This window comes from Daucus carota, chromosome 7 (genome assembly GCF_001625215.2).
Source record: "Daucus carota subsp. sativus chromosome 7, DH1 v3.0, whole genome shotgun sequence".
Lineage (NCBI taxonomy): Eukaryota > Viridiplantae > Streptophyta > Magnoliopsida > Apiales > Apiaceae > Daucus > Daucus carota.
The window spans coordinates 6688845-6714142 of record NC_030387.2 but is presented as its reverse complement, the minus strand read 5'-3'; the positions used below and the strand labels follow the sequence as shown (position 1 = coordinate 6714142).

Below are 25298 nucleotides of genomic sequence, written 5' to 3'. Positions count from 1 at the left end.
GAATGCACGATTTATTTATGCGTTATTTTAAAAAAATTTGATTTTTTTTGAAAAATTTTCAATATAGATACTTTCTATAATCAAGGATTAACACGATGGGAGAATTAAAAAAATCAGAAAAAAAGTTTGTAACTTAAAAAAGCTTTTATTTGATCATATCCCTAAGTATATACTCCCTCCGTCCCCCTGAGTTATATACATTGGGGGACGGAGACGCGACACGGACTTTAATGCTCATGTAAAGTATAGTTGTATAATTTTATTTTTAAGATTTTTCTTTTCTGAATAAAAGTTTGAACGTTATATTTTTATTCAGAAAAAAAAATTATAAATAAGTTATAAAACTATATTTTATAAGAGCATTGAAGTGCGTGTCGAGCAATGAAAAAGAAACGTATAAAATTAAACGGGACATAGACAGTAATAGTATAAATATATAGGGTCATCAAGAGAACCATTAGAGATAGAACCCATACAACCCTTACCTTATTTCTAGTAGTTAGACTTCTACGGCAGAACTTAACTGCAAAAAATGCCAATATCTATGTATTATATTTTAAATCTATTTTTGAAAACACACAACGATGAAAAAACATATATTTGGATTTATATCTTAACTTTAGTGGTTCTCCATTTAAGGACGGTTCTCTTCAGCGCGACCTGTTTGCTTGATACTCCCTCCGTCCCAGTGAATTATATACATTGAGATCGGACACGGAGACAAAAAAAAATGTAGAATATGAGTAAAGTTAAATGGAAAGTGAGTAAAGTGGTGGGACCCACATATTTTTTAATAATAGATTTGGGATAGTGAAGTAGAGTAGTGGGTGTAATAGTGTTTTTATTACTTATATAATGAAATAGTTGGAGAATATAGTTGGTGTAGGAGTGTTTTATACTAGTATTATAAAAAATTATTATTTTGGGAATATATAGAAGTGATGGCACATCCAGAAAAGGAAACTGTATTAAATTGATCGGGACAAAGGGTGTAGTACTTAAATTAAAAAAAATCCCCAGTTCTGGAACGAGCTAAGATGAAGACTCTCGTAAACGACTCCCTCTCGACACGGCCACTTTTTCACCACCACCACATCTCCGTCGTTTCAACGACCTGTTCTCTCCGGCGCCACCACCGTCGCCGCCGTAACCTCCCCCAACCATCAAAACCCTCCGCCGACTCTAACAACCTCCAACTCACAATCGACATCGACTACTTATCCCCACTCACTCTCCAAACACGCCTCAACAAACTCATCGCCTCCTCCACCGACGCCTACCACGACCTGAAAACACTTGTTTCCGTAGATTCCGGCAATCACATTCGAATTTCGTGCCGGAAATCCACTGTGATTTTTCTCGGGTATCTGGCTGTTTGGGGGATTGTTGTTGTGTTAGGGTTTAGAGTTTTGGTTAAGTTAGGTGGATTAGTTAGGAATAGGTTAGAAGGGAGAGGCGGTGAGGTGGTGATTACGAGGCGCGATAGGAGTTTAGGTGGGAAGGAGGTTGTTGTGGGGAATGTGAGTAGAGGAGGTGGTAGTAGAGTTTTGGAAAGTCCGTTGGAATCGAGGGAATTTAAGGGAGGATTGTTTAAGGGGATTTCGAGGAATTGGGGGAAGAGGAAGGAGAAACAGTTGCCTGAGTGGTGGCCTAAGAATTCCAGTGGCAGTGTTACTGTGGTGGATGATAATGAGGAGTATCAGAGACAAGCTAATAGACTTATCAGAGGTTTGTTTATTAGCTTGTCCTTTACTCCTTTCTTTTTAGTGTTTTATTTCGTTTCGATGGTATGGAATTGTGTTTGTATATGCTTATAGTTACTTTATATGAGGATTAGGTTAGTAAGCAGTATATATAACCATATTGGATATTCTCTGCCTGTAATTGTTTAGTTCTCTGCTTAAAAGGTAGAAACTATCAAACTACCAATTTGAATATTACCCTTTTAAGTTGCGGTATCATTCAATAGCATTCCTCTACTTAATGCTTTTTTAGAACACTTGTGTTATATGTAGTGGATTAGAATTTCTTATACATTCTTACTTCTGGCATATACCGCTTGATATTCATTCTTTCTTTTCATTTCTATGTGTAGCGTTCTCTTACTTCTCTGTTTTTTCTGCTCAACTCAAATATAAACAATTCAATATATATCTTTGAGATAGCATTCCTATGCACTATTTTGTTATAAACACTTCATTTGCATGGTCTATGACTATGTGGTTATATGTGAAGTACAATTATGTTTGAAGTAGGTAATAACTACTTTTCTCGTGCTTCCATCAATGTTGTTCTTTTCTTCATCAAATTACAGCTTATAAACTTAATTTCCAGCAATCATGGATTACCGAATGAGCGGAAAGGACATCTGGATGGATGATGTAGTACAAGTTAGTGCATCTGTAACTGTTCTTTGTATTTAATGATTATGCATTGTTATAAACTCACACATCTATATGAATTTCACAGATGAGACTCAATGTCTTAGTTTATTTCTTACTTTTACCTGGACGCCCTTGAAAAAGAGAAGGGATTAGTTAATTAAATTACTTGATATTTGTAGCATTAGTAACTTCTCATAATCTAAATATGATGAGTATATCTAGTTATACGGGAAGTTATAATGTTTGCTAATGAGGAGTCTGTAAATGCTGTAATGATGGGATCATCAGGGTATGTAGAATTTCGGAATGGAACTCTAGAATCGGGAATCATTCCGATGCTACAGTTATTTTTGCTTTCCTATACTTGTCCAGTTGCAACTTTTTTCCAATTCTCCAAAATACTAGACCAAATCCCCTCTTTAGGTCTGTAAACTAGTTCTATTATCTGAAATCTGAGATTAGGTCCTTGCAAAGCTGGTACAAGAAAATCTAGATCCTTGAAAATTCCCTATACCGTGTTTTCAGATTTGCTTCTTCACTTGGATATACCCCCCATAAAATTTTCGTCACAATCATTTACTATATTCCCTCGCATATCTATTTAGTTATATGTAATTGCCGAATTATCGATGATGTATGTATAAACTTTTGTCTGTCAACAGTTACGTCAAATATGCCGGGTTTCTGGAGTAAAGGTATCTATTGACACAGCTAACTCGCGGGATTCATTATATCGCACAGCAGTTGATTTTGTTCTCAACATATGTAGCAGGTAAGTGAACCTTCACTATTTTTGAAGCTGTACTTGTGTTTATACTATCCTCTCTGCTACTTACTTCCGTGCTACATTTGTTAATTTTAAACAGTGTACCAGACCCATCTGCTTTTGTTCAGATTATTGGTGAGGATGCTAGGGAGTTTATTGCTGGACTTGCTGATAACATTGTGCTAGAAAAGGACCGTGCTGCAAGAATGGTTACTGCAGCAGTTGCTGCACGTACACGCTCATGGCTTTTACAGGCATGGGTACGTATCTGCTTAATTGTACTTGAGCATTTGTTGTGTACAGGTGTAGTATGCATTTGTGTATGCAAAAGAACCATGTATGTAATCATAGATGTAAGCATGTTTATAGTACTATGTGCCTATGTTTAATATTTTTGAGTTTGTTCAATTGTTCATATTTTATATTTAAATTTAAATTATTTTAGGAATAGCAAAAGAAACATATATTTCTTTCGGGGCAGCTTTCCAACTTATGGAACTCTTTAAGAAAATAATGGTGTAGATTTTTTTTTTGGTCAAAGTGTGATCATAAACCTCCATACTGGCTTTCATGTATCGTGCTAAGATATTGAAGTAATATATAAAGTCTTATTTGCAATTGGTTCAATCGTAGTTGAACAAAATCATTAAGTAGAACATTTTGAATGATCAGTTAATGTGTGAAGAATGGCCTGAATATTGAAAGCTAAGTTAGCATTTTAATTAAACAGTAGTTGAACATAGAATAGAGGATATATCGTCTCTTGAGTGATCGAATGATGCACTATAGTATACATTTATTTATGAGTTCAAACTGTCATGTTGTAATATTAAAAATATTGATATTGGTAGTCTTCTGCCGTTCTGTGAGGAACTCATTGTTCTAGATGAGGGATAAGGGCCCTGCAAATAAGAAGCTTGGATGCAACTGAATTCGAAAAGAATCAGGTCCACCGTTAATAAGAAGTAAAAAATATTTTGTTTTTGAGCTCTGATTTACTTCTCTAGATCATATCTTCCTTCATGGCTAGTGTCCACACTTTATTCTTCGTTGCGGATTTATTTTAAATGAATTAAATACTTTTTGTTGGTATGATACATTTTTTCAGTGAGTTCTGAGGTTAGATAGTAATGGGTGGGAAACCAAAGTGTTCAAGTTAGAGGCTAGTAATTCTTGATTTCGCTGTTCTTAAAATTGACCTTTTTTTTTTTTAATTTTTGTGTATTGCATTATTAGACTGGTATATTTATAAATGAAAGAGCAACTCTCTGATATATGTTTAATTATTTTTCTTCCCGAATTTCATCCACTTGGTCTATTTATTAAAAAAAGAGTAACTCTGATTGATTATTTATCTCAGTTGGAACATTAATACTTATATTAGGTTTAAGCTTAGCTTTAATTAAAAAAAAGTATATTTCTCAGAATATACAAATTTTTTATCGTCATTTTTTTGATTGATCAGACCTTAAAAAGAAAAAGTTTAAGTACTTGCATAAATTCAGAGGGATAAGTGAGTGAGTGACTATCATAATTTGTTTAGAAGGTGCTGCAGTAGGTGTTCTATATTTATAAGTGTTGTTGGATATGTAAATATATATATATATATATATATATATATATATATATATATATATATAATGTACATTCCTCAGAAGATATGTACTGTATATTCCTCAAAGTGTAGGAATTTTATCGTCATGTTTGTGATTCATCAGAACTCAGATAGAAAAATTAAAGTGATTTCATAAATTGAAAGTGATTAGAAGGTGCTGCACTAGGTTTTATATATTTTTATAAGTGTTATTGGATTCTTTCGAGATTTAGTTTGGTTATTTGGTAGCTTTTTCTGAAAAACATTTCATTGCTCAAGTCTGTAGGATATGATTAAATTTAAAGAAAGCCCAGAGGACTACTACCAGTATGGTGAAAGAACATTTAAACTTCAAAGTCTTACAAAATTATTTTGTGTGCGTGACAGAAGCAAATAGTCTTGTTTCACGAGAAGGAACTCTTATTGTTTTGTGTGAGTACTTAGTAACGCATATTACATGTTTGAGAATTTGGTATCCATTTTTATTAATAATTTCTGCCAAATGTGGAAAATTTGATGTCATTGGCTATTTTCTGGAGTAGTTGAAACTATGGGTTGAGAGATTTTGTGAAGTTCTCTTAATTTTTTTACTTTGTTATTATATACTGTATTAAATTTTAAACCCGTTCAGCATGGAAATTTCTGATGTAATATATTGTGTTTGATAATATTGGGGAATGAGAAATTTGATATATAATCTAATAAAAATATTGTAAGAAGTTGTTAAAATATAATATTATCTTTCGAAAGTCAGTTACAGTTTCCTAGTGCCCCACCTGCTCAATAGATGACCATTATCTAGAATGTTTTGTCTTACGGTCACGTATGGCTCCTAAATTGTAGAGGTAGTGGTGTTTTGCAGTTTTTTTTATTCCTAGCGTATCACTCACTTTTAGTCATTTTTCTGTAAACTATTAATTGAAATATTGTCCTGCATCAATCAGTTTGGTGTGGTGTTGAGGGTCGGGCAATATACTAATATTCCATTCCACAGGTTGTTTCTGAAATGGAGATATGTACTACTTCATTCCTACATCATGTCCATAAACGCTCAGATTTTGTAAAATTAGGCTCATTGTAGAACAAAAAATAGACTTTATGTACTTTATTCTTTCAGCATTTTCCTCTAGCGACCACTATAGACCATTATCATCTCATTTATGTGAGTCATTATAGTGTTTCTTTTTCAGGCTTTAGAAATGCAAGGCAAACATTCTGAAGCGGTGAGGGAGCTGTCAAAGTTGTCTCTTACTCACAGCATATTTCCTCCTGAAGAAAGCTCTGTATGTATTCTGTTATCAGCCATAGCACCAGTAAACTTTACTTACATTTGTTGTTTAATGACTGCATCTTGCTTTAAGAACAAATCCATTCATCCTTTTTAAACTTCCACTAGGATACAGTTTCAGTAGTAAATATCTTTTGATTTACTCTTTTTTCGCCCACAAGAAAGTGATCGGTTAAGGTCATCAGGATCAGGATTGGACAATCAACATAATTATTTTATATACTCTATGAGTTCTGAGATCTGATTGTGAACCAAGTTTTCATCCCTTTTATTAGAATTTCATAGTTATTTGCTTAATAATTTTTGAAAGTTTTGTGAGTTAATGATAGTCAACGTTGGAAATTGTAAAAAATTTGTACTTCCTCCGTCCCCTTTTACATGTCCATTTTGACTTTTGATCAGTCAAATTGACTATACTTTGACTGAAAGTTACATGTATTATATAATTGGAAAAAAATTATAAAAATTATATCATTAGAAGTATGTTAGTCTACTTTAATATGCAACTTTCAGATTTTAAAAATAATGAATAGATAATTTGTAATGTATAGTCAAAAATTGGTCAATTTGACTCCTTGAAAACCAAAATGGACATGTAAAAGGGGATGAAGGGAGTATTGCACAAAGATGGAACAAAGAAGAGGACAAATATTATGGGACATTTTCTTTTGACAAACAGGACTATAAAAATGGGAAGGAGGGAGTGGCATTTTGTGATTAACGAAGAGATAGCGGATTAAAGGATACAACTGATTTTGTTGTTCAGGAAGGCAATTAAGTCTCTAAATGACTGATTCAATGAGTTGAAAGTTGATTATTCTGAGCCAAGGACATATTCTCCTTTATGTTGGTTTTTACTGTAGTTGATGCTGTTCAACACCAGTGTCCTCCTTTTGGGGACTATTTACATTGATTATTAATTAATTGTAAATGAAATAATATAAAGAAATTTAATTGGGTTACAAGGGAATGATCTGAAGTGCATATCAATTGCTGAGCAAGAGCATGTAAAACCGTTCCTTTGTTGAAACAACAGTAATACCCCTCTATTTTCTATTTTCTATTGTCTATTCCCTTCTTTTGTAGAATGAATGGAAAAGTAGAAACAGGATCAGGTATTGGTTTATTATTAAGAAAAAAGCTACAATCTTTGTGGACAAAGTTAGTCATTTTGTATCCAGGAAAAAGTTGGTACCTGTAGTGGTGCATAATATGATAATAGTATTTAAATTTATATAACTTGTCGCTGCTTCGTCCCTTCATTTGTGGTTAACATGGTGTAATTAAATGTAATCTGTCAACTATTTGTTTTCCTTGAATTTTATTTGTTGAATTTAAGTACTGCCACTGATCATCAAATGTATTTTAGTTGCTATTACTTGGCCAAAAAAAGGTATTGTAGTCGACTGACTACTCTTCCTGACTAATGTCTTATACATCGATTGCATATTCAGTAAAACACTTACTGTTATAAAAGATATGGCTGTATTACAATAATCTTCTGAGACAAGCATCTTCCTGCACTAAATTACTGATCTTCCTTCTAGTGCTTTGATTCAGTTCAGTTATTATACATTTGATGCCAAAACTCATATAGCATAGTAGACTTGTAATGTTTGTGAATATTTGTCTTTGCAGCCTGAGATGGAAATGGTGGCAAGAGGCCTTGAGAAGCATTTAAAAGTAGATCAAAGGGAGTTTCTTATGAATATGTACGTAAAAGTGTGTGGTGAGGAGACTCATAGAAGTGTAGCTGAGGCTCTGGGTTTGGTACGTTATCTTATTCTTTCTTGGCTCCTTCATTGAGAATCTAGATGTAAAGAAACTATGCTAAAATTCTGTATATAAGAATCCTAGTATCATACGTACAAAAGTTTCCCTTTTCAGAACAAAATCCTATATGATGTTAATGTTGGATTCAATAACTAGGCATGCTGCTACTATAGTCTCAATTAAGAATCACATATCCTGTACATATGGCATATCTGCACAAACTGGTTAATGGCCTGTTTGGGAACTTGGATTTTACTTGAAATCCTGGATTTGATCAAATGACATGTTTGGATTCACAAATAAAGTTGGAATTGAATTTCATTTGAAATCCAGGACATTCAAATGCTAGTAAAAAGCTGAGAATTTGAAATGACACCTCAAATCATGTCATTTGAAATCCAAAATTTAAAATGAAATACATGTTCCTAAACGCAATCTAAAGGTATTTACAAATATATGTAGCCGATGCTGGTCATTTACTCGTTTTTGAGGATTTTTAAGCGCAACTGTTGTTCTTGGACTTTGATACCCAATTTTAAAATTTCTTTCGGTCTTTGTTTTAATTACACTTTCATGTTAGACAAATTAACATTATTGATAAATTTTTGCTGCCGAGATATTAGAATGCACTGTAGTTCAGTCTCTACATTACTAATTTACAAACAATTTAAAATCCAAAGTAAACATATATTAAGAACTTCGGATGTAAGTATTTTAATAAGAAATTTAGTTGGTACAATATCGCCATTGACCTTGTTTGTTTGCTATACATTGTACTCAACCCGTATTTATGAAGTTCTCTTTTCTACTCTTTTTCTGCATTTCAGCCATTACAGGTTATTTCACGGGAAAGTGTATATGATCAGCAACAGAATGAGTATACATAATAGAACTGACGGGTTCATTTGGCACTCAGCAACATCATTTATCCTGGGTCCTCTGTTAGCAATGAAAATGTTACATGCTAATTATTAGCCCTTATACTTGCTACCCGAATGCGTCACAGTTTTCTTTTTCTGCTTAGACCTCCAGATACTAGTATTTTTATCAGTTATATTGGAGGGAAAATGTAATTGAGAATGTGAGCAAGCCACATTTAGAACACACTGGCGTGGCAAAAAAAAAAAAAAGAAAAAAAAAAGAACACACTGGCATAGAAGTAGAAAATTTGATCGAGATATGAACATGATTTGAAGGTGTCACCTTTAATTGTTGTTCAGATGAGAATGATGAAAAGACGATTTTCTCATTTAAACCACAAAATGTGGTTTATAATTGTATCTTGTTATTTGCCATACCATTCCCCTACCTTTACATTTCTATGTTTTTCTACATCACTATTTAGTAGTTTTATTTTGCAAAATGTGGTTTGTAATTGTATCTTGTTTTTATTCTGTGTGTGTGTGTGATTCATACATTTGTATTGATCAAGGGGTATTGAAATATGGCAACCAAGGATGGTATCGCTGGTTTTGGACTTCAACATGGTTACTAAAACTTGTTATTTGGCTCATGGAATTATGTTGAAATCTAGTTCTGATTCTTCGAAACCTCAAAAATAGAGAAAATCAAAGCCATATTTTATCATGATTTCGTGAGCCGAATAGCAAGTTTTAGTAACTATATTGAAGTCCAAAACCAGCTACAACATCCTATGTTACCATTTTTCAATATTTGGTAATTTCAATTTTCGATTTTAACGGAATGATCAAATTAAGTTGATTGATGATCAATTTGAGTCAATTTAACTCCTTTTTAATATAACCTATGTATTTATAAATTAAGTACAGTTATAGTACTGTTTTACAAAATTAGTTATGTACAAATGGATGGATGACCATACGAATAATAGTAGCATGTGTATAGCGGGGAAAAAAAGTATCCAACCGAATAATCCTAGAATGATATAATTTTCCGTTTAATGATATTACAATCCTAACATATGCACATACATACGTTACGGATATGGATCCTAAGATGTGCATCAAAAATTCGATCATAAGAGACCGGAACCCATCACAAATATCTGCATCAAAAACTCTTAATACTATGCATACCAAGCAATGCTGATCCAAAAAATTGTCACACATGCCGTAGTATATTTCGCTAGTACTATTTAAACTACATTCCCAGGTTAAATATGTTTTAGTAATGATAAAATCTAAAACTAGTGCTCGAATAAAAATTTAGATAAGTTGTACTCCTTTCTATCATCTAAACTTTTTTATTTAATATAAAAATTAAAGTTGTTATCAGATCTAACTATTAATAGTTGATTTAAAATATATTATGTATCCCCAGAAAAAGGAAGCAACGATCACTCTAAAAGAGGCCGAGAGCTAGTTATTTTACTTACCGTTGTCTTGTAATCCTTGGCCACCAGAACAAACATAAAAATAAAAAGACCCTCCACTGTCATAAAGTTTTTAAAACCGAAGTATACACCCAGCAAACCACCATTATCTCTTTTAGCTTGATGCAAGCAATCAACATCTGATTTGGACCTGTCAAACCGAAGAGATAGAAAAAAAATGGCAAAACCCAATCCTATATTTCAAAATCCCAAATCCGAAAATGTAATACTCTCGTCTACCACAATGCATGCGAGTAAAATCTGGACAGACGAGTCAAACTACACAAAGACCGGACATATGGATTCAAATATCATTCTCTAGATCTCAGGAGGTGGGGCAGCAGTCCTCAGAAGCGGTTGAAGTGCCTTTACAACAATGCTCATATTGGGCCTAAAGTCAGATTCATACTGGACACATAATGCTGCTACAGCTGCCAGCTGCAAAACAGAGACGCATAAAACATCTCGGATACAATTTTAATATGGTGCAAGCGTGTGTGACCATGCATGTGAAAAAATGCATAAATATACCTTCGCCACTGCTTTAGGAGGATACTCCCCCTTAAGCTTTGGATCCACGCATTGTTTGACTTTGTCTTCACTTAATCTTGGAGTTGCCTATAAAGCAATGCAACAAAATATCAGCCTATATAACCACTAGTAAAATTAATATAACATGCGAAGTACATTACTAACAGTAGCAGGGAGTAATCGAAAATACATTACAACAGTATATGCTTTTACAAAACCACCAATCTCTGTTTCCTCTTAAATGCCTACAATTTAAAACTTTCTACCCCCACCCTCCAGGTCTCCCCACCCCGAACAAATCGAATTATTAATTTTTTTTAATAATCTAACACTAATATAGTCTACATATCGTAGAAGACAAAATAGAGGCTGACCCAAGTGACGAGACTCTGCTGTCCTCGAGGCATGGTATGATCAACGGGTTTTCTTCCGGTCAAAAGCTCCAAAAGAACAACTCCAAAGCTGTAGACATCACTTTTCTGTGTTAACTGTCCAGTCATGGCATATCTGTAGAGTTTGCATTGAAAAAATATTTAGTGCTGACAACTATTACATACAGGCTGTTAAAGGATAATATATACAAGGCTGCACAATGCTATATTGCTATCATATATAAGAGGGTAGATTTTGTTGCAAATCTTTATGGGATTCAATCTTTTAAATATCAAAATGTTCACAATCAGAAGAGCACACATTTTCGTCATTAACCTGCTATTTTAAACGATCATTACGTAAAACAAAGATAACTTGAGAATAAAAGTATATCATAAACTTTAACTAAAGTAATAGCATTGTAGAGCATAAAAGAATATTTGCATTTAATATTAAGGCGAGTCTTGAGGAATTACTCAGGTGCATGATAACCAAAAGTTCCTAAAACACGAGTAGAATGAAGGCGAGCAGCATTGTCAGGAGCTTGATTAGAAAGGTTAAAATCTGCAATCTTAGCTCTGAAGTCCTCAAATAAAAGCACATTACTAGATCTGACATCTCTGTGTATTATAGAAGGTTGAACCTTTTCATGCAAATACTCTATTCCCCTTGCTGCATCAACAGCAATTCTTACCCGCTGCATCCAGTCAAGAACAGGACCAGGTTGTGCCCCTTGCACACCCTTCCTACCTATTGATGCAGATACAATTTAAAAACACATATAATGTTAGCAAAAAAACAAAAAAAAACTCAATTGAACTGCCCCTAGTTTTACAAGGAAAAGCATCTCAATAGTTCTTACCGTGCAAAATGTCATGTAAAGAGCCCATGGTAGCAAACTCATATGCCAATACACGAATATTACCTTCAACGCAATAACCCAACAATTCCACAAAATTATCATGTTTTAGAGTTGAAACCATAGACACCTGAATATGAAAAGCCAACATGTATCCGGATAAATAAGAATATAAGAGATGCAAGATCAACATACCTATAATATATGTATACTATTATAATTATTAACATGCCTGACTCAGAAACTCATTATTCGACTCAGCATCAGTTGCAACATCAAGCTTTTTAACAGCCACATCTCTTCCAATACTTAACTTGGCTAAATATACCCTTCCATAGGATCCTTCCCCAATCAATGCCTCAGAACCAAAATTGCCGGTTTTTTCAGTCAACTCGTCAAAAGATAGTTCAGGTACTTCAATGATAGGCACTGGCTTCTCAACTTCAACTTTGATAGGAGCAGACACTTTTGCAGCTTTATGGTGCTCTAATATGTACATAGATGAGAAGAACATATAAGATTTTGAACAAATTGCAGTCATCTTTACTTGTTAGTAAATTGCAAGGAAAACCACCAAAACAATTTAAACTTTGATCCTTCCCCAACAAAACTTTTGTGGGAATTATGTTTCCAAGAGTATTTAAATGATGTGGTCAAAATATTCAAATAGATCTGGAACATACTAAACCATGTGTGTGCTTGTTGCATAGTAACAGTGTAGAGTTCCGTAAAAATCACGAATGTTATATAAAAACTTATTATTTGTGACAGTGTTGATTCTTCTAGAAGTAGAAAGATATAATAAACAGAGAAGTCCGCTATTGTATCAGTGTCTGATTTGTCATCGTTGCAACAATGACTATGCACAACGGCATCCATACATAACAGTCCCATATCAAAATTTGATTCCTCCATTTATCAATAGTGTTATGTTAAAATTAGCCACGTCCGAAACAGAAATACTGCCAAACCTGCAGTCATGTGGCCAAGAGCTGTAAGTGCACCTAGTTCTCTTCAGAGGAACTTTTTTATCGCACTCTACATTTCCAAACTATTCTGTCATATACTTATCTAAGTGTCTTTCAGTCTACAATGGTATAAAAGTTTTATATGAAATCTCAAAATTAACATACAAGATGAACTCGGAGCAACTTCCATATTGTGCATACATACCTTCCGCGTGATTTTTTCGCCTTTTTAAGAAACCACCCTCATGCGAAGGATACTCTTCTGCATGGCAAGAACAGCACAACCACTTACGCATCCTTTTCTCTGTCAAGATTTTCTCTTAAATACTTGGAGATAAGTGCATGTGCCTGCATATATTTTTGAGGCAATGTTTACTAAATGTACACCTTACTGAAATTACACAATACATGTTATGCACTTATGGAGTCATAACCAGATAAGTTTCAAATTCACTCGAACATAACTGAGTGTTGCATAAAAAGTCTACAGCAGATGTTACACGTACTGCTAAAAGGTTTGACTGCAGGCCAACTCATTATACTAACTTGAGACGATATGATGCAAATCCAGGAAAAATATTATTAATCATTAATTGATATTTATCTATAACTTGCTATGTCGAAGCCAACGAACAATTTACTTTGCAAAGGTTGTTAATCTTACCTTGTAAGAAATAATCACTAATTGTCTCCAGATGGTAATGAGCCTATATTCTTTTTGAACTGGTATATGACAACACATCATTTCGATTAAAATTTTAATCCAAATTCATCTTGGTTGTTGATTAAAGTGTCACATATATCTAGTTTATTTTACCATGACTATGCTGAAAATCAATGCAACCATTGTCTAATATAAAGCTGCTTAGTGCATTTCAGGAAGTTTACACCTCAAGTAAGTAAAACTTCCTTGCAACCTAAGTGAAGTATAAAATTTACATACTGTCTAGTTAAAGGTTTATTAGGAATCTGAATAGTCTATGCCTGCCATTTGAAATTATGTATAGGTTTCTTAGGTTAATAAGTAATGCTAGAGAGATTCTTTCCATGTATTTTATAATTGTGAAGAACTTCCCGGGACCAGACCACCATGTCGAGAAGTTATAACAATATAACTAACTATATTGAGTAGCTTTAGCAAAGAAAACAAACATATGAAACAATTGAGGTCATAAGATACATGCAGACTGAATTAAGGTTAAGTATTCAATAATAAAATGTCGAATTGGTTTTTACCATTATTCTTACGAGGGTTACATCAACTAACATTCTTTGAAAACACGAGACCACTTGGCTAATAAAAATAAAATATGGGAGCTATTTATTATTTAGAATCTGAATGTGATTCAAAGACCTACCTTGATTTTGCGAGTACAGGTAATATGCTTATCATGTAACTTCTATTTTAGATCTATTCAGTATGCTCAAGCGATTCAGCAGCGTTATCGAAACGAATGTGAATAAATTCAAATGTAATTAATTAGGAAGGTAATGTGATTGGTATAAAGAGGAGACTTAACTAAAATTTTAAACTTTCAACTGAAGACACCGGGTTACTTCAAAGTTATTTTGGTCACACGTATGCAAAGGTAATACAAAACAAATAGATTATGAAATGGCTGTACAAAGTAAATATTCCAATGTCTTCAAAGTTCAAATATTACTGGATCACTAGATAATATATTACTGAAACTTCATGCAACTACATATATGACATTATTAGCATAACATGATAGTTGAGTGTACACTCTAAACACGTAATCTCCCCAAGAAAGAGCTACACCAAGTCACTTTTAGCAAAACTTCCACCAAGTAGTGGAGTTGGCATAAGCAAAAAATAATTTTTTGTCACACTAGGTGTCCAAAGACAGTCGGCCCATTTATTGCCCTTTTCATAAAGACAAAGGGTTGTGTTACTCTCTGCCGTCATGGGGTAAACAAATGTCTATCACTAGCAAAAGAATATATAATTATACTATAGGTCTTCTAAAAAAATTTAATTTCTAAAAAAGAAGATTCTAAATTAATGTTCTTTTAGTGACAATTAGAACCAACTAGGGCTTCTTATATAACTTGACTTTCAAGCAATTTGCTACTATTTCACTGTTAGACACCTCGATAACCTGAACCTTATATATTGATTTCACTTGCGCAATGAGATGCCGACCAAGAAATTAAAAGAATGTATGTTTATAACTTAATTATTTTTATATCATTATTCATATCTAGAATCTTCTTTTCCTCAGTTATTAAGAAAGTGGACTAATAATGAGTTGTTCCCTAACTATTTTAGAATTTTACTTGTCATTATTTATTATAGTTCTCCTCTTATATAATATAGGTACTGCTAGTTGGACTAATTTTACCATACGTAGTCCTATGCAATAATCTTACAGACCAAAACTTAACTAATCTTCAGTATATCTGAGAAATGCTCCACTACCATATTCATAAATAGTGCCCCTCAGATATAATAGATGATCCACTCGACTATTCAAATATATTATATCGGATTAAAAAAAGACCTAAGAGGAATATACTCCCAGAACTATATTCCACAGAAATAAGCATTGCCCTAGTATCAAACTGAATAAATACCATATATAACAAAGAAACAAACTAAATGACGGAAACAAATACACCCCTGTAACTGCAGAGCCGCCTTCTAAATCACGAGATATCCTTTGAGGCAAATCAATAATACACTATACGAAGCAGGGAAAACATAAATTCTGACTGATATATCCAGACTAGTACAAATAGACTGATCACAAAGATAGTCACCCAAGAGTATGACTTATCCACATAATCACATACGGTTTACGAGCAAAAGTTAATAGCCTAAAAATCAACTGCAGTCTATTAAACCCGAAGAAAAGTAAAACATGATCGAGATTCTACTGTAGCAGCAAGTGTGTAGCAATTACAGTGTGCAAAATCATGGAATGAAAAACACATACACACAAGCAAATAATAGCAGAGAATAATATGAAATTGACAAGTAGAAACACAAAGAAACAGATAATATAATAAATAAAAGAGAGAAGAAATTGGGGGAAATAATGAAGGGGGGAGAAACATTGAAAAGAAATTGAAAGCAGAGAATAAAGGAACGTACTGATTAGTGTTTGTTCTGACACTGCCTAGGGTTTTGTCTTGAGTTGTTAATTTAGGGGAATTTATATATGTACATACATTTACAAGAGGACTGTATGTATGTGCAGATAGAAATGAGTCTACTCAAAATGGGAGTTATGGGGTTTATTTTGATTTCTTTTCTTCTTTACGCGTCATAGGGATGGGCATTCACCCCGCCCCGCTCGATCCCGATCCGATCCCCGCCCCGTTCGGGTCGGGGATTCGGGGAATTTTTCGGGGGCGGGGCGGGGATCGGGTAAAGTTTTATTAAAAATTCGGGGATCGGGGCGGGGTCGGGGATTCGTGTCTCCGATCCCCGATCCCCGACCCCGATTGCGATTGTGTATATATAAAAACAATAATATGTTTATATATATTATACTAAATAAATAATTAAAAATAGATAGTTTATATAGTATTATTAAAATTAAAAAATAATCTATATTTTTATTGGTCGATTATAATTATATTTGTAATATAATATATTTTATAATTTCAAAATTATTTTTTATTTATATTATAAATCAATTTTAATATGATTTGATGTTGAAAATATGAGATAATATCATTTTATTAGTATATTAGGAGTTATTATTTTGTTTTTTTATTAAAAAGTATATTATATAACATAAAGTCATTATTTTTTTATTAAAAAATTAAATTTCCCGAATCCCCGCGGGGATCCCCGTTCCCCGTTCGGGGCGGGGATCGGGGAGGAAAAGAATCCCCGTTCGGGGTTCGGGGCGGGGTCGGGGGTGGGGTTGGAATTCGGGGATCGGGGGCGGGGATAGCACTCCCCGACCCCGAAGTGCCCCCGCGCCCATCCCTACGCGTCAACAGATATGTTTACCAAACTCTTTTAGTAGAGTAATTTTCTTTCCTTTATTTATTGTTACTCGCGCTATGTTCCAAACGATTCTTTACGGATTATTATTTTACTATTTTTGGTTGTCCAACTTATTTCTTTACATAATAACTTTATATTACTCTCTCCGTAGATATAATTTTATCTCATGCATCATTTATTAATGCATTGATAAGTGAAAATATAGTTGAGTTTCAAAAAAATTACAATCAATATAGGGATTTAGTGCATTGAGAAATGAGAATAATGTTGAGTTTCAAAAAAATCACAATTAATATGTAGATAAATTTGTATTGAAAGAAGATAGAGACAAGTATTTTGGGACATTTTTTTTTAAAAAAGGACCTATAAATTGAGACGGACGACGGAGTAATATTTTAATTCTCTTCTTATCTTACAAACCCATACCCATTTATATTATACTATAATAAGCCAACATGACTAAAAAGTAGTAGATATTGAGAAACTCAATCTCCCAAAATAAGCTCAGTGCAATGGAGAGAAAAGGGAGAGCAGCGCGTGGAAGACCAACGGGTAATTTTTCAAAATCGCGACCGATAACGGCTAGTGCTAAGCGAGGAAGCAAGCGGAGAAATCAGAGCAGCAAGCAATGGAAAGAGATCAAGTACATCAAACTTGATGAACTTAAAGGAATCCAAGCGGAGGTGGAAAAGTATAAAGACCTGATAGATGAAGAAATCCCAAAGGCGTTGAAAGTGAATGGTTCAAATATTATCAGGTATGCTTATAATATATTGGAGAGAGTTAAACGATGCGTAGACAGCAAAACACTTGAAGAGGTGAGTAAGGGAGACGCAGAAGCGCTGGAAGTTGCTTTGCAAAAACTAATCGATTGTAGTTGGGAAGGCCCAGTCGTGAGATTTGCGGATCGTAAGATGCAAGAAAGATCGGAGAAAAGGGAAGAATCTCACAGAAAAATCATCTTACAATGTGAGAGATGGGTAGATGAAAATGTTTTGAAAATGGTAGAGGATGGATGTGAGGAAGGGTTAAGGATGGCTACAAATCAAACTCATTATAAGAGCCTGAGAAACATGGAGTATGGGAAAAGCTTTTATGAGGCTCTTATGGGGAAAAAAGAGGAGCCGATAAAGGCTGATGATAAAGAGGAGGATTGGACAGTTGTTAGAAGGAGAAGAAGGAACTCCACCTAGGGCTATAAGCATCTCAATACCGTATTTATTGGGAATATTCCGATACAAGCTTCGTTGAAAGAACTATGGCACTTCTTTAATAAGAAGGGGCAAGTTGTAGATATCATTTTACCCAGAAGGAGCGATAAGTTCAACAAAAGATATGGTTTTGTTAAAGTCAGACAAGAAAAAGATGTGGCAGATCTGATTCAAAGCTTGAAATATAAAGCTTTTTACTCGCAACCCCTAGTGATGAAGCAAGCCAAACAAAAAGGGCCTTCAGGAAATGGGAAAAGAGAAGGTGAGATCAATAAACCTGAAGAAAGCTTTAAGAATCCAGAGGCTTGCAACCATTCCACCCCAAGTATTCCAGTTCTGGGGGAAGCCAAAGAAATAAAAGTTCCAGTGGGCAATCTTGAAGAGAAAGAAGAAGTAGTTAATATCTCCCCATGCCCAGATATAGAATCCATAGCAAGCAGAAGTACGGTATGCTTTTCTGACTTTCCATTGAATGGTGACATTTTGCAAGAAATTATAATTGAATTGGGTTATAAAGACATTGTGGTTAAAGAGTTGAGTTGCTACAAATTCATTTTGTCATTCAAATCGAAGAAGCTAAGAGATGATTTTAAGTTTGAAAATCTTGTTGATTGGGTGGCTTTACCAAGACCTATGGAGAAAGAGGACTTTAGAGTCAATAGGAAAACCCTTTTAGAAATCAGAGGCCTCCCATGCAATGCATGGAAGGAGGAAAATCTCAAGAAAATAGTGAGAAATTTTGGTACCTGGGGCTGGTGGATAAACAACCCTATGTATCATTCCAGTTTAGAGAACCCCAGAGTAGTTATTTATACAGAACAGCTCAAGAAGATCAAGGAATTGATCAAGGTCCAGTTGAAGGAAGACACTAGGAAGGTGTTAATCTATGAGGTTGAAACCATTAATCCTATCCCTGAAGAATCCAATATAGAAAGGGATACAGGCATCCATAGAAAAGGGAAAGAGAAGAGGAGTTTGATGCTAGCAGTTCCCCAGGCTAATGCAAAAATAGTTCAAAGAACCAAGGGGGTGGTGAAAATTGTTCCCCCTGAACAAAAGGACAGACTTTCATCCACAGGATCCGCAGAAGATTCCTTGGGTCGAACCTCGAGAATTTCAGAGTCTAAAGACCTTTAAAAGCAGGCCCATGATGTGTCTTCAGATAGGAAGGAAAATTTTGATCATGAAAATGAGGAGTTAAGTCTTGGTCAGGACAATGTAGATCCTTCTATTTGCACGGGTGACTTACAGAATCTTGGAGTAGAAATCCAAAATTCTATATGTACCAGATTAAGGAAAATGAAAGTTGGCAGACCAAAAAATAGGAAAAAACAAGGCCCTAGAACAAATCCTTTTGACATAGGAAGATGCAAACTCAGCAAGTTCAATAGAAAAGGTAATGGTATTCCTACCAAACCCAATCCAAGACTCAATACAAAGAATTCAGATTTAGAACAAGAGGCCTTGGAAATCATTCAGATGGCTGAAGAAATGGGCTTATTTAGTAGTAAGGCTGATAAAATCATCTTTAAGAGTGGATCTATTGTCAACAAAATTCTCACAAAAGAGGAGAGTTCTGATCTAGAAAGGGAAGTTACAGAAGAAGAACTAGATGTAGCTATAAGACATACAGGGGATGATAAAGCTCCGGGACCTGATGGAATTAACAATGGAGTCCTTAAAACTCTTTGGAAATGGATTAGGAAGGATTGCTTTAAATTTATGGAAGACTTTATGGAGAAAGGTATCATCCCTAAGGGTACCAGCTCCTCATTTATCACTTTGGTTCCAAAAATCCAGGACCCTTTGAAGATAACAGACTACAGGCCAATTAGCTTGATAAACTGCTCATTCAAGCTCATTTCTAAGATTCTGGCTAACAGATTAGAGTGCTACCTGGGTAAGATCATTGGCTCTAGTCAGTCAGGATTCATTAAGGGTAGGCAAATCTCTGAGAGCATATTGATAGCTAATGAAATAGAGCATTCGATGAAATGTGGTAAGATCAAAGGAATCATTCTGAAGCTGGATTTTGAAAAGGCTTTTGACTCAGTTGACTGGAATTTCCTTCTAGACACTCTCAATGCCCTTGGTTTTGGCCACAAATGGATCAGCTGGATCAAGATGCTGATCAGCTCTGTAAAGGCCTCAGTTCTCATCAATGGCTCTCCTTCAAAGGAATTCCATATGAACTTGGGCAGGGTGACCCCCTTTCACCAGCTCTATTCAACATAGCAGGGGAAGTTTTCAACCTTATGATGGAAAAAACAAAAGTTTTAGGGCTCATAAAAGGGGTGAAATTCAGACAGAATTCAGCTGAAATTAGTCATCTTCAATTTGCAGATGACACCATTATTTTCTTGCAACAGGATGAGAGTAGTATTATAAATTGCAAAAAGATTTTACAGTGTTTCCAACTTACCTCAGGGTTGAGGATAAATATGCAAAAAAGTTTCCTATATGCTAGAGGAATTGCAACTGAAGTAGCTGAAAGTTGGGCTGGAATCTTAGGATGCTCAATAGGCAGTTTTCCTTTCACATATTTGGGAGCACCAGTAGGAGCTAATCCTAAATCAAAAGTTTTTTGGTCTCCCCTTCTCAATAAGTTAGACAAGAGGCTGGCCAGTTGGAAAGGCAGGTGTCTTAACATGGCAGGGAGATCTACCTTAATTAAAGCCACTATGAATGGCATCCCATCTTACTGGTTTAATCTTTTCAAAATGCCAAAGGGGATCACAGAGCAAATGGAGAAGAGGAGGAGGAATTTTCTTTGGGCTAACAAGAAATTACATTTTTTAAATTGGAGTAAGATTTGTTTGTCTAAAAATGATGGAGGATTGGGGCTGGCCAATTTAGAGAGAAAAAATTTGGCTATGTTAGGAAAATGGTGGTGGAAATGGTATGCAGACAGAGGGAAGCCTTGGAGGGAACTTATCAAGGACAAATATGGGCTAGAAGAGCAAGACAATCTGGATAAATGTCAAGACCTTCCCAATAGATCAGCCATCATCAATGGCATAAGCTCAATTGTATCATCCCCTAATTTATCTGGTTTGGTGAATAACAACCAATTTTCCTGGAAAATTGGTAATGGAGGCACAGTTTTATTTTGGGAGGATAACTGGTCATATCTGTTAGGTCCAGATATGATTGTAGAAGGGGGGGGTTGAATACAATCAGTACCAAATCGTCGCGGAAGTGAATCTGATTGAATATGATTTGTTAATCAGATTATAATTAATTAATATAACAATGTTTGAAGTCGTTATATAATTAAAATGGTTCAGTTTTAATGTCCACTAAAGTTCGTAGAATAAATTCGACAGGGTATATTCTAGATTTAGTGATTAAAACAACCGGGTTATCAAAGCACAGAAAACTGTGGATATAACGATCAAGCAAGTTACGAACAACTTGAAAGCTTTACAAATGCTTTGAATACAAAGTGAATGAACACTAAAAATGAAGGATGCAATGCCATATTTATAGGCAAAGCATTTGTACTTGTAAGACAATTGAAAGACAAGACAATCTAGAAAGGAAAGACAATTTAAATGTCTTACAAAGCCATTTACATAGCAGAAAGACAATCCACAAGAATGGTAAGACAAATAAACTTCGGTAGGACAATTGCAATTGTCTTGCAGAAGCCATTCGGCCAGACAATCTTGGATTGTCTTGGCAGAAGACATTCGGCCAGACAATTTAAGATTGTCTTGCAAGCATCACAAGGCTTCGGTCAGACAAACTGATTGTCTAGCAGGCAATTACTTCGGTAGGACAATCTCTAAGGGATTGTCTTGCTGCTACTTGAATCTTCGGTAGGACAATCTCTAAGGAATTGTCTTGCTGCCATTCAATAAAACTCGGTAAGACAATGTGAATTGTCTTGCTGAGCTTAAGTGGATGATTGATTGTAAATTGTAGATTATATTTAAATAGAAAATTATCCACTTAATTAATTTAATCATATAAATTCATAAATTAAATTAATTCGAGATTGAATTAATTTAACAAATAAATTACATAATTAATTTAATTATTTGAGAAGTGAAATAATAATCTATTAAATATTAAATCACCCATTCTTCAGTAGAATTGCTTCCCGTCTTCTTTAAACATTAATAACTCCGTCTTGATCAGTCGAACGAACGAACCACCAACTCTGCTTGACTTCAAATATTCAATTTGAATAACTGATACACAAATGCACTGTCTGGTTCATCTGTATCTAGTTAACTCAAATATTCTTTGTCAAATAAACATTAAGAATTTGATTTGTTCGTCGAGTCTTCGTCTTGTAAGCACTTCTTCATTAAATGGAATCTTCTGATAAAATAAAGTATAGAAACTTTATATCTTCTGAACTCCTGGACGTGCCACAAAAGATTATTTGTTCACTGAGGCTTGAACATATTAATGAACTTCTTTCAGTGATGTGCAGCAGCATCCTGGAATTTATCTGACATATAATTCCCATAAATCATTTGACGTTCTTCGTACGGATTTCGTTGACTTGCTATTTACTGAGCTTTCTTATCTGAGTTGAGTTGTACCTCTTTAAATACAAATAGGCTGAACATATGCCTTTCAATCTCCCCCTATTTGTTTGTTAACATAACATGCAAATTTCCTAGAGGATAACTCAACTAACAGATAAGACAAAGATTTAAACAAAGGAATGTAAATAGCAAAAGTTTATGGCTTGCATTAAACATTAAACCATATTCATAATAGATTACAAAAGGATGTTCCTTGAACATATCTAACAAAATATCCTAATCAATCTATTCACTCAGAACGAGTGACTTCTCCTTCTTCAGCATCTGAACAGTGAATAATTGGAGTAGAAGGCTCATTCTGAGTAGGCTCTTCAGCTGCAGTGGATTCTCCACGCTTCTTTCTTTCACGAGCCAAAGAGAGATAATATTGAACCTCAATATCCACAGGGTCTTCGATGAAATCTGCTGGCTGAGATTGGTTGATATACTTCATCTTCCTGAAGTATTGATGAATGTTTCTCCTTGTGCAGTAGTTCACAATCTCAGTATCAGCATCAGCTTTGACCTTAGTAGCGAAGCCCTTGGTACGTAGAATTGTAGATACAAGAACCAACTGACTCACATCATACTTAAGAAGATGTTGGTGGTCCAGGTAGAAGGTTCCAAATTTTCTCTCGTGAATGAACTTGACACAGTAAGGCTTTCTGACAACTTGTGGACTGTTATGAATAGCACAATCCATAAGTTTGTCACGAAGGAGTTCATTCAGATTTGAACTGCGTCTGATCTTGTTACGAATCACCCAGATTTCAGTTAGAGATAGAAACTTGAATAAATCAATTGAAACCCTGAATGTTCCGTTTCTCTGAGTAGAAATAATGATCTCCCATTCATTGAGAAGATTCTTGACACCAATAGTTATATATTCTAACTCGAGAGCAAGAGCACGCATAAACATATCTTCATTAGGGTTAGCCTCTCTCAGGTCATAAATGAAGGATTTGAATTTACCATCATTGAAAGGTTCCCTTTGAGGTCCAGAGAGGATTTGCCTTGCAATATCCCAGCTTTCACCAACTTTCCTGGAGATATCCTCTCTCTTTTCCTTGCACTTAGCATCCCACAGTTTCTGTTTCTCCAGCTTAACCAACTCATCAGTTGTCCTCTTTTCATCTACCAGTTTCTGCAGTTCCTGAAGCTTTGCTTTGCTAGCTTCATGTTGAGCTTTGAACATCTTGACCTTTTCCATGTGCTCAGGATCTACAGACTGATCTTCATTGAAAAGAAAGCCTTCCTCGAAACGACCTTCTTCCTCAGCTTCAAAATAAGCAGAGTCAAATGCATCATCATCATCAACATCTTCAGGAATGTTGTCATAATCCTGATTAGTGAAGATGTTCTCAGTTTCAGGCATTTTGCCTTTAGATTTGCTAGCTGCAGAAGAGTCTTTTTCACTTGCTCCTTCTCCACCCTTATCACTCCTATCAGTATCACCACCATTGTCACCACCATTGCCACCACCACCAGCATTGCTGTCATCCTTATCTTTGTCATCCTTATCCTTCTCCCCCTTAGTTGAGGGATCCTCTGGAGTAGACTGAGATGTTGATGGATTGATCTTTAAGTGTTGAACAACTTGAGCCAAAGTTTGCTCCAAGTTGTCAAGCTTCGTCAAACAGAGCTCCTGAGTTGTATCAAATTTGTCCATCCTAGAGTGAATACCCTTGACATGAGCATCTAATTCCTGTTTGAGGGAAGAAAATGAAGGATCAACAACCTTTTCTTGTAGAGTCACCAACTCTCCACTTCTGAATCTTGCATTCTCAGCATTCAACCTTTCTATCTCAGCCCTGAGAGCAGCCATTTGTTCCTGTAACAGATCTGTGTTGGTGTGTGCACTCACCTCACGAACACTCAAAGATTTTTCACTATCCTCTCGTGCATGTGTTTCGCTCGGTGTTTGCCTGATTTCACTCGTGTTTGTCACACCGTCACCAGTACCTGTATATACAACCATAGTTCCCTGAGATGGAACTGTAGGAGGTGAAGAAACAAATTGTCCTCCGAATGCCTGTGAAGGCGGATGTACTTGCAGGTTGCCAAGTAGATCCTGATCCAAAAAGAAAGAGTGATCAGAAAGATTTTCATATAACATGTTTTGAAATTCTGTGCTCTCTCTAAGTGAAGAATCAAAAGACACAGGTTCAGTGTTTACTAGCGTGAGTGCTAGTTGTGTGCTGGACTATTTACAGGATACCGCGGTCGGACGGCCAATTTCAATAAATGCATTCTGTGGAGAGAATGAATCTAGAGACTGTATATTTACCATGTCAGTGTCCAAATCCTTTTGGGAGGAAATGGATGTGGCTGCAGTTGTCTCCGGTTCTGCCACCCTTTGCTTCTTATGAGACAGAGCTGCGGGTTCTCTCAGAATTGCACTCCCACTCCGTTTCCGGGCTACCTTTCGAACAACTGGTGTAGAAGTAGTGTTGTTTGAAGTGTTTGAAGAAGAATCAGTAGTTGAAGTGGAAACATCAGCTTGGATATGAACCTGGGTGTTGACAGGTTCAATGCTGGGAGTCTGGAAATCAAATCCAATATCACAATCAAAATCTGCAATATCAATATTAAAGGTATCAGTGAGATTAGAAAGTACCTGAGCTACCTGTAAATCAGCCCTGAAGTCCTGTAGGGCAGGATTGATAGCAGAAT

General features: G+C 35.2%; 2 protein-coding genes across 2 annotated transcripts; one reads left to right on the top strand and one right to left on the bottom strand.

Annotated features, from left to right (window-relative positions):
• Positions 1-1012: 1012 nt before the first annotated feature.
• LOC108196920 (uncharacterized) lies at positions 1013-9100 on the top strand. Its single transcript, XM_017364410.2, has 7 exons — positions 1013-1728; positions 2335-2390; positions 3047-3156; positions 3251-3410; positions 5935-6027; positions 7671-7802; positions 8633-9100. The coding sequence occupies exons 1-7, from the start codon at positions 1038-1040 to the stop codon at positions 8690-8692; spliced, it is 1302 nt and encodes a 433-aa protein (XP_017219899.1). The 5' UTR covers positions 1013-1037; the 3' UTR covers positions 8693-9100.
• A 1096-nt stretch (positions 9101-10196) lies between these two features.
• LOC108196470 (PTI1-like tyrosine-protein kinase 3) lies at positions 10197-16146 on the bottom strand. Its single transcript, XM_017363770.2, has 8 exons — positions 16007-16146; positions 13094-13236; positions 12153-12406; positions 11924-12050; positions 11538-11811; positions 11064-11196; positions 10690-10776; positions 10197-10596 (listed from the first exon to the last, which is right to left on the bottom strand). Exons 2-8 carry the CDS (start codon positions 13182-13184, stop codon positions 10477-10479), a joined length of 1086 nt encoding a protein of 361 aa, XP_017219259.1. The 5' UTR covers positions 13185-13236; positions 16007-16146; the 3' UTR covers positions 10197-10476.
• Between the last annotated feature and the right edge of the window lie 9152 nt (positions 16147-25298).

Coding starts and splice junctions, on each gene's coding strand:
- LOC108196920 (XM_017364410.2), top strand. CDS start 1,038: ATGAAGACTCTCGTAAACGACTCCCTCTCGACACGGCCACTTTTTCAC. Junction 3,411..5,934: donor CATGGCTTTTACAGGCATGG/GTACGTATCTGC, acceptor TTTCTTTTTCAG/GCTTTAGAAATGCAAGGCAA. Junction 6,028..7,670: donor TTCCTCCTGAAGAAAGCTCT/GTATGTATTCTG, acceptor TTGTCTTTGCAG/CCTGAGATGGAAATGGTGGC.
- LOC108196470 (XM_017363770.2), bottom strand. CDS start 13,184: ATGCGTAAGTGGTTGTGCTGTTCTTGCCATGCAGAAGAGTATCCTTCG. Junction 12,407..13,093: donor GCGAAAAAATCACGCGGAAG/GTATGTATGCAC, acceptor TGTACATATTAG/AGCACCATAAAGCTGCAAAA. Junction 10,777..11,063: donor AGCAGAGTCTCGTCACTTGG/GTCAGCCTCTAT, acceptor ATTGCTTTATAG/GCAACTCCAAGATTAAGTGA.